This window comes from Lytechinus variegatus, chromosome 3 (assembly GCF_018143015.1).
Source record: "Lytechinus variegatus isolate NC3 chromosome 3, Lvar_3.0, whole genome shotgun sequence".
In the NCBI taxonomy this organism is placed as follows: Eukaryota; Metazoa; Echinodermata; class Echinoidea; order Temnopleuroida; family Toxopneustidae; genus Lytechinus; species Lytechinus variegatus.
The window spans coordinates 43,294,496-43,309,365 of NC_054742.1; the positions used below are offsets into that span (position 1 = coordinate 43,294,496).

The 14,870-nt window shown below is 33.8% G+C and overlaps 1 protein-coding gene across 3 annotated transcripts in view; it reads right to left on the bottom strand.

Annotated features, from left to right (window-relative positions):
* The window catches only part of LOC121411093 (corticotropin-releasing factor-binding protein-like), a 51,210-nt gene that overhangs the window by 23,115 nt on the left and 13,225 nt on the right, over nt 1–14,870 (bottom strand). For all 3 annotated transcript variants that reach the window (XM_041603611.1, XM_041603612.1, XM_041603610.1), the window contains exon 2: nt 8,008–8,101. In XM_041603611.1, the coding sequence (XP_041459545.1) occupies nt 8,008–8,101 (94 nt within the window). The remainder of the gene's footprint in view (nt 1–8,007; nt 8,102–14,870) is intronic.

Here is a 14,870-nt window from a genome sequence, read left to right on the forward strand (position 1 = left end):
TAGTTTGGTTCACAATTGTTAATGTTTTTTTCCCGGTAACTCGTCACATGGGCTACCCTACTGGGTGAGAGGACTATCGTGTCACCGTCGCACAATGGGCCAGAATGAGTTGAAAGTGCGCCAAAATTATATTCCGTGTTAGATTTTTACTTTAACATGTTGTTAGTGGGTAATTTGGGGCGTAGAATCGACTGAATATGATTTAAAGGCGATATGACGTCACCTTGATACCATATTTAAATTGGCTACTTAAAATATATGTGAAAAGACAAATTATGCTAAGCAAATTGTGTACTATAAACTTTGTGTTATGTGCTACTTTAAAATTGGCAAGAGTGAATGTTGGGTTATGCCTAAAAAGTGTTTATGAGATGCCGAAAATAATTTTATTGCATCAAAATCATCATTAATTACATTTATCAAAAAATAAACTTCAAAATCTAAAAAATATTAACCGTGCTTTATCAAGCTGTGTTGACTTGTGTAAAACGCAGAATATATAACACTACGAATGTATCACTGTGAGGAGGATTTGGGGCTGAAATTATTCTACAAGTAAGTTTTATCCTTGGAAAAGTTTTGGGTATAACCCTTATTTGCTTTAGCAACCTTTATTTTCTTTACATTATGCCCGGAATTCATGTCATTTTCATGGAATGGAAGGGAATCGTACTCGCCGTGCAAAAGCGAACGGCAATGTACACCCATACGGTGCGCTACGATGACTGCGCGGTATAAAAATACCGTTTTTGAACAGGTTTTTGGGGTGTTGTGGCAAGTAAAATCGGCTCTAACATAAAAACGGGCAAAAACGGGCAGCTAAATTTGGTATCGACTTAAAGCTTAGACATCGGGAAAAATGATGCTTATAGAATTTAGACGGAAATCCACGGAAATCTAAACGATTCTATTGTAAATGCAAAAAACATGGATTTTTCAGCCTATTTCGAGGAAAAAATCATCATATAAACCTCTTAAAGAGTGCCTTTTATCTCATTTGAACCCTTTCACATGAAAAAAGAATATATCAGGATTATGTGGGAGCCATTTCAGATTCCTACGTGAAAAGCCTCCTGAGCAATGGCCTGTTTCTCAACTAGGATGTCATATACGTGACATTTCGCAAAATGTCACATTTTACGATTTGAGGTAGGAAATTAACAACCTTTATGTAAATTCCGGAATGAAATATTTTGCTGAAATATTCTTCAAAGTATTGTCTTTCAGCTGGGCATGACAAAAATTAAAAATCTGAAATTGCCCAAAATGACTTTTGGCGCACTTTTGTTTCGCCCCGGCCCACTGTGCGTCGGTCGTCGCTCGCTCGCATCAGGAAAAACATGCAACCTGAATAGGAACTAATTTTCGCAGGTTGAGGAATGAATGACTTGACAGAGACTAAAAGAAGTACAATTCTCTGAATTATAGTTGATCATGGTGATCATTTTATTTGTTATTGGGTAATATGGGAAATAACAAGGAGTCTGTGTGACGTAGTGATGATCGTCGTGACCGAGAACTCCATTTCATATTTCCGATAGAGAATGTGAAATTTAACTGAAACCCGCATTCTTAAACGACTAAATAGTTGTCTGTGTGACAAATCCATTGTCATACAGAGTTGAATGAAATTTATCTCCTTGATAACTTGATGCCGTGTTACCTGTAACTGGGTAAATTTTTATCTAGTTTTGTAATCATCAATTATAATAAGGGATAGAGTATAATTATGTCTTATTTTAATTCTGCATTGTTCATCAATAATTATTTTGTGCGTAAAATAGTAGAAAACATTCATAACTTTCATTATCTTCATTGGTAGTTGTGTAAAAGGAGATGATATTTGTACGACAAAGGTCTTTACGGTGGTCAGAAGTCAAAAGACCAGAATAAACCAGATACTTAATTATGTTAATGATTGAATGATTCGTTCAAATTACTTATGATTTTATAAGCAGAATTTCTAGATTCTTAGATTTTATTGTTATTATCATTATTTTTCAGATCATGTTGATTATATCTGCAATACACATGATATTGGTATCTTTACCGGTAAACGAGTTGACACTTTGATAAATTGGTCCAGAAATGTTCATTCTTTCATATGTAAAGTTATGTATTATGTACCACTCGGAGATCCGAGTGGTATTTTTCTGTTTTGTTTTGTACATCACTTGAATGATGGTTTTGAAGTGAAATTGATATTCAAGTTGTTTTTGTTGATTGATGGAATCAGTATAATTTATTTTTGATTTTCAAATATATTCAATAGCTTGTTTTTCCCGGTGTTTTACTTGACTCTAACTCTGACATCCTTATTTACTCAAGGACAAGTGAGCTACTTCAGCTCTTTTGAACTGTTCTCCAATGAGGACCCTATATAATCATTCGTTATTATATAATCCTCTACATTTCAATCACAAAACCGACGCCAACGCCTCGGATTCTTTTTACCCGAATGAAGTGCAATAGCTATATAAAAACAGCCATACAACTGATCTTCTTATAAATGTATAAGGGATTGCAATCAAATCTTAACACCAACGCAAGATGATTTAACAATCAAATAAATTGGTACTTAAAACATCTTCACATCAATGAGTGTGATATGTCTACGGATATAAGTGGGAATCTTACAATTCAAAAATGCAAAATCATGATAGATTTTTAATGCAATCGACTATGCAGCGAAAATCCACACCATTCAAATCGAAACAATATATGATTTTTTTTAGGAGTATGTGAATAATGTAAAATACGAAATTTGTCCTCGTTTCTGTGATTTCATTTTCTAGTTTCATTATGTCACTTCCCGTAAATCGCTTGCAAGAAACCTCATAATTGATGATTTTTCCATGGCTTATGTTTACGTAATCGACACTCTTCTTAATCTTATAGAAAAAGAATATATTTATCAGGGGCGGGTCCAGCTTTCTTCAATTGGGGAGGCGGAACAAATATTTTTTATCCATATTTTACCCTATTGGCAGGAAAAAGCCGATTTTCGTTGATGTATTTTACGGGGTAGTGCTTATACTCCTTACAAAAGACTTACGGGCTTAATTACATTTTATCTTTATTCGAACTATGGTATATTTCAGAAGGCCAAATAGATAATGCAAGCACGGGTGTTCAATTTATTAAGACATGGAAATTGAACAATCTTAGCATTTCTATAAGCATGGACGAGATGAGTATATCGAACTAAGCTTTTAATGCGAACGCGAAAGGCGACCTAAAATTTTTAATGCTCTGTCCTGAAAAAGTTTGTAATGAATAATGAAGAGGATACTTATCTCACCAATACAATACGAGCGCGAAACGCGAGCTGAAAATGTTTGATATTCGTACCTTAAAGCTGGACATTCTAAGAACTCTTTGTAACCATCAACAGGATGGGTATCTAACTAAAATACTGATGCGGGCGCTACGCGCGAGCTCAATTTCTTTATATTCCGGCCTAGGAAATGGACATTTTGAACATCTTTTTTTTGCACCCATGAACAGGATGGGTTTCTAACTATACGAGTGATGCGAGCCCGAAGCTGATTTTTATATTCTGACCTGAAAACTGGACAGTTTAAGCAAGTTTCTAATAAATAAAAACGACAGGGTGCGTATCAAACCGAACATTCGATATAGCGAATACAAAGCGTGAATTGAGAATATTTTTTACTGACCCGAAATGGGAAATATTTTAAGGACTGTTTGTAGAAATGCATGAAGAGAATGTACTATACCTATCCACTTGGTCAAGTAATGTGAGTGCATAACGAGAGCCGAAATTTTTGTCATTAAGCACATTTTTTAAGCATAAACAGGATGATTTACTTGCTAAAAAAATAAAAATGAAAACTTCAATCCAAAACGATTTGTGCATATTAATTTGAAAACGGGATCATTTTAAGCTCCATGTTATCCTCATAAGAAGATCATATATATCTCTCTCAACCGACAATGCGAGCGCAAAGCGCGAGCTAACTTTTGATTTGATATAATGACCTGAATATTCTTTTTTTCAATTCCCGAATTTCATTTACCTTTCTTTTTCCATTTTCGCCTCATTTTTTCTTCGTTTTCTTACCCTTCCCTTATTTTTATTTTTTGCGCAGCCAAGAGGGGGCCGCGGAAGATATGGCCCCATGGACTCGTCTACGTTCATTCTTTTCTTTATCGCTGGTTCAAAACCTACTCAAAGCACTAATATCCTTCAACAAGAAATTTGTCTATTGTGTGATGCCCTAAACTCAGACGAGGTTAATGTCAGGATCTGTCAGGAATATATTGCTTGGAATGCAACACTGAAAAAACTGTGGTGTTAAAACTGACACCAATTGGTGTTAATAGAGGACCACACCCTGAGGTGTTTAAATTACACCCTAAAGATTGAACATAACACCAAAGAGTGTAAATGTAGCAAACAAATATGTTGTAATAACACCTATAGATGTAGAACTAACACCAACAATTTAACACCGGTGTAAAATAACTGGTGTGGTCCTCAATGTACACCGGTTAACACCACAGTTTTTGCTGTATAACGGCTGTTTTGCTTTGTTATAGTCATTTGCTATTTTTTGCCTTTATTGTACTTTATTGTAACGCTATATAACCAAGTATGGTTACTATTGTTTTCATTTATTTTCCTTAATACTTAAAAATATTTCCTCTGTAAGGCAAGCTTAAATTGTTAAGGGCATTTTTTACAAACCCTCCGTCACCATGGTCACCGACACAATTTTAAATTATCGAATCCCAGGTACATTTTATTAAAAGGTGACATGATTGTAGAAAAAAAAGATCGATACGATTATTTCAAAAATATTTTGAGTTTGATCATGAAATTGAATGACCAGGGTTATAAGCACAATTATTGTAGTCAAAGGTTACACGAATAGCCAAAAATATGAGATATATAGGCCTATTGGAGCAAAACTTTAATATTTATTGTTTTTTAAATAGTCCAAATTGTAGTAAAAATGGAGATTCACTTATTTTTTGTATTCAGTGGAATTTATTTTTCAACAACTCTCTTGACATACTAAACAAAATGATATGCACGTACAAAGATCCCACATTATTTAGTTAGGCGTTGTTTAAAAAAATAATAATAATAAAAAAAACTGAGCACTAAACTAGATCTACGATATTGAAAGTGAGTTCTAAGAAGTAAAGTGTGTGTATCCTTTGACTGATATGACTAATAGACATTATATCGCGAGGGTATTTTTTTCTATAATAATATAAAAATCTCATAGTTATTGCATGGGCGACGGCATTATTCCCTAACGCATATGGAATCACTAACGAAATCCTTTTACTTTCTCTCGTCTCCTATCCCTCCGACAATATGAACGAAAATAAAATTCCTCAAATTTGCTGTTAGTGTATTGAATGAGCAAAATAAATAAACGCTTGCTTTACTTTGCGTCTAAAAAAATATTTCGTGTGATCTTGTTGAATTCATCTTTATGTATCAGATTAATCAATTGTTTTGTAGTGTTTTTAAAAAAGAAATATAAATTGTTTATTTAACAAAATTGCGACCAAAGGCCTAATTACATATTTCCATACGATAAATAATTTTAACATGTCTACATGAAAATAGCATGTACTAGTAAATGGAAGCGACAGTAGGTAATAGGTGTCATAAAATAACTCATACAAATACAGACCGCATGAAACATGTCAAATTAGAGGTTGTGGTATGGTTCATTATTGTAGCATAATATAAGCTTTCAAAGAATATTTTGTTCTAATCATCATTCTTATCACACTTATTATTATTAAATTCGTTATCTAGCATTTTCATTATCATATTTTTTATTATCATTATTACACTCTAATGCAAGGTTTACCCAATATTGAGTAAAATGGGGACATGCATGTTTGTTGGGTAAAAAGATACCAAATACTTTGTAAATTTTACGCAATGTTGTGTTGACATTTATTTACCCTTAATCAAACATGCATTTTGCCCAATGTTGAGGGAAAGAATTACTCGGCAAAAATGCATGTTCCCTTTCTACACAATACTAGGTAATTTTTTACTCTTTGTTTTTAGAATGTAACATCATCATCATCATCATCACCATCATCGTTTACATATTGAAGCAATTATTGCAAATAAAGTGATATACATGGTCCTAATTACAATCGTCGAAAATAAAACCTAACCTAAAAGAGGTATTGCGAGTGTCATAATTCGTCATTATGCAATTTTCCAAAGAGGCGATGATGTGCATATAAATGCTCTGATTGGATTATCAGGTTAACAATTTTATGACATAGCAAGTGATATTATAGTGACAAGGGTGGAAATCTCTCCCCAAAGGTAGGGGATCACGGGCTGCAAAATTTGACATGCCAAAAAAAAGGTAATCATCCAAAAAGCAAGGTCATTTCGACTAGTAGGATCCATGTTTCGACCAAAATAGACTTGACAAGACCCCCCCAAGGAAAGGTAATCACCCAAAAAGTAAGTCATACCGTCCAAAAATACATGTGGTCGCATTTCATAAGTTGGGTATGCAAAAAGGGTGGCGTATGAACAATTTTCGACACGGTGCCATGGATAAATTGTTGCTATATCACAGCATCTTGACCAAATTTATTGAGTAATATCTCATTTTGCAGTTAGAACTAGTCTATAGGCTAAATATATTACTATGAATTAGATCAATACAATATCAGGAACAAAAACCGTAGCACATTAAGTTTGAAGTAGCAGGGGTGGCGGAGCCTTTGGATGCGGTAAATGATAAAATATTAATTAAACCTAATTAACAACTTACTATAAATGTAATATGACTGATATCCTCATATTTCTGGGCGTTTTAAAGCAGGGAACAACTAAATGTCATAAAAATTTGACAATTTTGAAAATATGCAGCTATGGAATACATGTGTATGTCAGCTCTGATCTGCAACCTTATCAATGAGTAAACCGGAGAGATTTGGTTAATTGTCTAATTTGTAATCTTAATTTTTAGTACAATTGCAATTGTATCATTGCAACAAACATTTCTACCCATGATGTTGTCATTTTGCCAAGCATACAAATACAGTGCCAGGTATTTTGGGGGGCGAAAATGTGAAATTAAATACTGTTAATTAATTAGTATAATTAATATGCATAAAATAATAGATAATTATTCGATTTTTGGTACAGATTTAATCACTGATGTTTCAAGATTATAACTGCAAAATACTAGGGTGATCCAATGTTGCATTAACTTTTGACACTATTTTATGTGCAGCAGGTCCAATTTGAGAAAAACACATTTCAAAATTCACATTTACATTGACATCCATGTAATAATTAGCAGTTAATTAGTCATTTTAAGGAAAAATAACGGTAATCGAGACTTAAAACTTTTTCATTATTTAGAGAATGGTAATAGCTATAACATATCAAAAAAAAAAATTTTGACCATTTTTATCCTGTTCGCGAAATTGGACCACCTTATGACATGCGACCATGTTTTATTTCGATTTGGAATGATGTATTTCTTTCCACCAAAAATAGTAGGGGGGAAATTTGATATTGTGTCCCCCTACTATTTTGGGTAGGGGGATGCGTCCCCTGGGATTTCCGCCCATGTACAGTGATAACACAGAGTCATGACTGTGGAGAATTGTTAACGTAGTAATAGAGATAGACATATGAAATATACTTAAATTGTATTATCCCCAAAACGCTAAGTTTTGTTCAGCATTGGAATGTAATATTCTAGAAAGTTTGGGTGAACCGCAGTCAGGTTTCTTTTCTTATTTGTGTTTACCATCTCTTTCATCCTGGCCATTACGTATCTTTTAAATATGATGTATCGTTCCCTCAAAGCTGTTATGTTTTATGTACACATTTTACTCTTTACTTAAGCTGATGGTATATCGTAGGTTATGCTGACATGGAATCAATAAAGTATACAAAATATCAATTTATTGTTTCGACTTTTACCAATCTGTATTGTTTTTTTAATCAAATGATTTAGTGCACAGACTTACCAAGTTGTCTGGAATAAAAATCGTCCACCACTGATTCGTCTCCCCTCTTCCGTAACATAGAAATGTTGATAGGATCACCTTTCAAATGGGAAGCCTAGGAGATAAAATGAAGAATAAGGAAAAAAAATTGTTATTAATGGCCTAAATACGAGTATACAAAATATACAACATACATGTGAAGGTACCTTGGCTAAGTGGTCTAAGGCGCCTGACCTTATGGAAGTTCACGCTTCGATTATTGTCACGGCACTTTATGCCCTAGGAATGAAATCAATAAAAAGGTTCTGTGCATTACTGGGAAAATGTGTGCACGTGTTTATTAACAAAATGATAATGACATGAATTGCAAATTTTTGAAAAAAGTGGGGGATAATCAGAAATGGGTTAATTGATTGCAAATTACAAGCAAATTATACTCCCCTAAGAACAACAAAAACTCAGATTTAAAAAAAACATTCAGATGAAAAAAAAATGCGTATCGAAAAGATTGAATATTCCAGTTGAATACATGAAGACTGCCTTCCTTGTAGATATTTCTGCCTGGCTTAAATCGATTTAACGGCCCTGGAAAGAGGTTCATATATTCTCTATTGATATCCGCAGCCGCGATTGAACTTGCAGGTTTATTTTAAGATTCTGTAATCAAATTAGGAGATAGTTAAAAATGGTGATGTCATACACGACGTAACATCGAATCAGGACACGTCGTCTCTAGGTCCGCCGACCAACACTTCAAAAGGTTAAGTCAACAGAGAAAAAATATCCGAATATTTTTAGAACGACTTTTAATAATTTTCATCTCGTTATACAATCTTGAGGCTCCTTTCCCCCTGCTCTGTTTCTCACATTCCATCCATTTCTTTTTCTTTCTCCATCTTGTCCATCTCTTTCTGTCTTTCCTCATTTTCTTACCTATTTGTCACCCTTCCCATCCAATTTTGTCGTTTATCCCGGCGATACTCGTTTTCCGTGTTTGCCCTTATTTTCCACATATATATTATATATATACATATACACGGCATGCATAATGACCATTCATTTTAGCGGCATTTTATGTAAACAATACAACTAAGCAAAATTAATTTAGCGCCGACACAAGTAAAAACAATGTCCTCTAACTGTTGGTTGGCCTCTTATTGACCTCTTAATCGATGATACTTTCGGTTTAAGAGATACGAAAAAAAATCATTATTTATTTCATAACCTAATATGACTCTAATTCGATTAATATTTCAAGTGTGATTTGGTATGAAACATTGACGATGAAGATCTTTGAAATTAATCATGTTAATAGAAAAGTTAGTATTTTGATTTTGATTCTATTTTGTCGTTAGCGGTTCGTGAAAGTCTTTTCATTCACAAAATTCATAAAGTTGCACATTTTTCAAGTTATATAATTCGTCAGAAGCTGAGGAAGTCAACCGCTGAGTCAGTGCTGAACAACGGGTGTTCTCTTGCCTTTAATGCAACGATATTATTTTAATTTAGGGCTAGTGTCCTAAGAAAGAAATCCCTGGCCAGATCAGATTTGTAATTAATTAGAAATAAAAAAATATATATCAATCAACGCGATAAAAAATAGCTGTAAACAATTTGATTCTCAATATAAAGGACATATCCATGCTAAATCTTTCAGGGAAGTAAAACATCTCGAAATTACTTGTTAGCGACATAATCATCGTGCATGCTAATGGATGATAATAACCTGAATTTTTACTCCCTCCAAAGATTTTTTTTTTTTAGGTGGAAAGGGAGGCTGTGGTGAGTTAAAAGGAAGAAGCTTGTCAACAGCAGGAGGAAATATGATACATCAAACTTGAATAAATGTTTTGATGATGTGTTAGGATCGGACACCCAGAAGCAAGTTCATCAAGTCAATTCAATTTAACCCTCTACCTGTTTCTTTGATACGAGGACCCCATGGCTGCTTCTAATTTACTCCCCATGTACTGTATGTTTGTTGTATTGATTTGAGGCGCACCAGTTCCATTGATTATATGTCTGTTTATTAACTCACTGAGTTGATAACTTGCTCCTGCAAGACAGGTTTTGTTTGAATTTCGGACATATTTCGGCAAATAATATTTAATAAGGTATCATTTTTTTTCTGAATAGATAGGCATTATGCTCTTGCACTGAGACGGGGGATATTTGAGTAGAAATCGATGTGCCGTGTGACATCTCCCATTCTTGTCACTCACGATCCTTCCATGATTACGCTTTTGGGGGAACAAATATTCGCTTCATATTCCATTAAAAAGTCAGATCGATATGATTTGTATTCGTCAGACACCTTACAGAATATCAGCTTTTATGATTACCATAGCATTTACCAACTGAGGAGAGTGCATCGTTTTATATACAAATGTCACTTGGCTTGTGCTGGCAGCACATGTTTGAACTTAAAGCTTATGTAGGTATATAGGTGCAATAATGTGAATAATGATAGATATGTAATTATGACATTTTTAACTGTCAACATTCAAGTGGGCGTTATATCTTTTTAAATTAAAACAGTTATTTTTACTTACCACACTATCTGCGGCTTTGAAAAAATAAACATTTCTGAATAAAGCCTAAAAACAAACTTGATGATATCATATCAGAATGCATTTTGAAGAATGCCTCCTGAATTTGTTGGTATTGGTTTCATTCTAAAAATAAATAATTTGTCGGGAACCGATCTTATTTTAATGTATATCATTTATATTATGTTAATCTAAACCATATACCAGTATACAGTTTCATGATTTTGTATTCAAATCGAATCTTTCCCTAAAATCCTTTTATTTGACAGTTAATTCATCGTTTCAAGATATACCAAAACTTAAATCACAATTAAACTGATGTTTTTCTTTTTTACCATATAGCGTTACACAATACGAATATTTCTTCTCCGCGAGACTTCATCAAAATGACAAGGTAGCACACAAGAGCCTTTCATTTAAGAATGCACTGTAATATCCGCTTGTCAATATTTTATTGAGGAGGGCTATCAATTTGGTCGTCAATCGTAATAAACAACCTCCCATAATAGGACAATATACTACCCACCTCTTTCTTTCCCCTTTCTTTTAACCAACCATTTCTTTTCTTTTTATGGTTTGTAAATCAAAAAGAAAGAACCGATTTATGGAATACATCAAAACATCGATCATGCTCATAATGTCGTTGAAGAAAAGAATACAAGAAGGTCTGTTGTATAATATTAGGACTTTTATTGTCAGACTCCCTCTATACTTACCCGTCTTCCCTTCTCTCTTTTTCCATGTCTGCCTGTTTCTGTTCCTCTTGCTCATTTTTTTCTCTCTCTCCCCTTCTCTCTTTCCTTGTTTCCTTTTGATGGCATATTTGATTTCGAAGTACTTCATACAAACATGAACAGGTAAGAAAATTATAAATATATATATCTCATTTCCTCGTTGCCAATCACGATATTAATATTACGATATTCTTCCACGTTTCGGATAGATTCGTAAAAATACACAAGTCGCTTTATTTCATTTTCAGCATCTCATCAGATAAACCGTTCGCAGTGTTCTTGTCCCGATAAAACAGATGAGGAATGTATAGGCAAAACAAATTGCTACAAAGTGAAAATGCCGTTTAAATTTTCCATACATCACTGTTCATTAAACGGACTTTAAAGTAGTTGTTTAACAGTTTAAACATGTACATGTATTTGAAAAAAAAATGAATTTTAATCTTCAATAGTTACGGTCGTTTAAGTTGTTAAACAACTACTATAAATATCGCATACAATATTGTTGTATAGAATTTTCAACAGCGTTTTTTACCGTGTATGACGATATACTACCTTTCCTTACTTTGTCTATCTAATAAAAAAACTAATGACTGAAAACAGCCATTTAAAATAACCTCCAAAACATTAGTTTTCTCCCACTTGATAAATATTTTGTTGAAAAACTACAAATTATATGAATAAAATGAAACAGGCAAATGCATCAATTTTTATATGTCATTTATCATAACATTATAATTTAAGATTTTACTGATTTTTTAAATCTTATTTCGTATTTGAAAATCAAATTTAGATTGTGAAAAAGTTGTTTTCAGAAGATTGCTGTTGGAATGGGGTAATCTTTGGGAAATGCAAGGCTATTAATTAAAGCGAGGACTCACTAACATGGAGGGGGAAAATGGGTCAATAGGCATGTAGAAGCCAACCCAGCTGACCCACCTGTTGAATTAAATATTCAATCAGACTGGATCTCGTGCTTTGACATTGATTGAAAAAGCTAGCAAACGTTGAATCCCCTAAAATACACCCAAAAAACGAATAATGCTAACTGATCCGAGCATCTGACGTAGTTTCTCGACTGGTATATCGGAGCAATTCATTCAGTGATTTTATTTGATAGGGCCGAACTTTAAGTATATGACGCACTTCGAACATGGTGCTTCAAAATAATTGATGTTTAGGCAATGGGCAAAGGACCACAACGATAAAACAACAATATCATCAATCCAGGTGCAATTTTACTTACAAACTTCATAAAAAATTCAAATTTTCTCAATTTACTATTTATCTTAGCCCATTGGCTCAGCTGCCAAAAGTACCTTGTACTTTACTTTTCAATAAGATAAACGTCATTGGATTGTGAATGCACGTATCAGCACGCCGAAGGCTGCCAGTTATTGGTTTAAACCACATGTATGCTGGTATTAATGTTTATTAGCATGAATGTAAATGTCATTCATTTTCATTCTAACCATGCTAACCGCATTAACTTGCACGCATGGGTGTTTCATAAAGCCGGGTGTAAGATACGAGTGACTTTGCGCATGACTGGGGATCCTTTCTTTTGCTAACTGAAAATTCCCTTTATGTAATATAGTTAGGACTGCACATGTTCCAATAATTGTGTGTAAGCTTTACAAACACGTCCACGTCTTATATTCACTAGCTATACTGTTGGCCTAATTCTAATACCACATGGTCTAAACCGATTTAGTTAACTACTGTATCACATAGTCTAATTGTAGGTCAGTCTACACCTTATTTGGTCTAATACCCACTTGGTCTAATTCTAATCTAGTCTAATGCCCAGTTGGTCAAATTTCGAATTCGTATACTTATTTTGTAAAAAAGAACAATAACGATATAAACTAAGTGACATAAGACCAAGTGGATGTTAGACAAATGTAAATAAAATGGAAAGTGGGATTCATGGCAATAAGACCATTTGGTGAGTTAACGAAGTGATTGCCAAAGTAGAATCATCCCATTTGAGGGGATGAAAACAAACGGAAAGAGGGCGAAGTGGAGGGACATCAATTGGAAATTTACCTCATCACTTTGTTCATATCTACTTAAGAAAGCAAAATAATACGTAACCTTATCATTGACTGCTGATAATACTCTGTGCGTCGGTTGGAGTTCAATATCTCATCTGCACTTTTCGATAAGAAATCGCAACATTTAAGGGATTTTCCCCACCATCCCCTCGCAAACGAGTAAAGAACCACAATCAAAACAGAGGATGAGATGCAAATGTCAATTATATACTGCTTCTTCTGTTGTAAAATTTGCTGCTGCTGCTGCATGCTGCTACAACAACAACAACAACAACTACTACTACTACTACTACTACTACTACTACTACTACTACTACTACTACTACTACTACTACTACTACTACTACTTCTACTCCTACTACTAATACTACTACTACTTCTACTGCTTCTTTAAATACTATTATCTCATTTGGTTATCACCATTATTCCTATTGAAGTATATTAATGAATCTCATCTTAAGTCCTCGATATCGCAGAAAATAAGCACAGCATTATTACTGAATCATTTCCATTTTAAATAAGATCGGTTACAGAACCTCTCATGTGACAGGCGTCTTTTCACATACTGTAGAAACTAATCACTAATCATCGCTTTTACGTTCCGATACCATTTAGTCAAGTCTAAATGGCCAATCTTAGGATACGATGAACAATAAAATAAAGTTGCAAGCTAACGTATAGCAATCAATCGACAGAGATCGGTTCCTTTTTATATTGAATTGATTCTATCATAGATTCGGCATGTGCAAAAGTTATGTCAGCCATAAGGAAAGTACAAGAATTATATATATCGAAAAATACAATTACATGATTGTGATTTTGTTTTGGGTGAATAGCTCCCGCGCTCACCATAACGCCATCGTGAGCAGCTCACTCCAAGTCACTATTGCTGATAAAAAAAAATCTGTCGTGTCTACTACGATTTGCATCTATTTCAACTGAATTTGAGTAATCTGTGTTATCTTATGATCTTTATGACTTTTATGATCTATTTCCCCCATAAACTGCATAGTTGAATATAAAATTAATATTGATGAAAACTCTTTTATACCGATGTATCTACTACAGTTATCATATCTAAACTTCCAGCAGGTTATCATACAAAACATGCAAAATGTTCATCTTCTCCATTCTCATATGAGAAGGCAGAAAGATTAAACTTTGTCACGTCGGAAATTGGGCCTCTGACCTATCGTTCGTGAGGCGAACGCTTTTATACAACTGAGCTACATCAGCGATAGAGTGGTACGGTTATTTTACAGCTTCTGAGCTTCATAATAATGTTTGTTCTAGATTTGTTTTCATAAAGTTTAACATCGAATATTGTGTGAAAATAGTGTAAGAAGGTTCTTTCATTTGAAATATTTCTGGTAAAAAGGAGATATAAAATATAAAACAATTCTATGATACAGATTAAGTTATTCCATCTAAATAATACTCTGCTCAATGGCGTACCGTGCATTCTACGAAAAGGTTTACCCAATTCTGGGTAAAATGGGAATATGCATGTTGGTTGGGTAAAAAGATATATCAATATTTTGTAA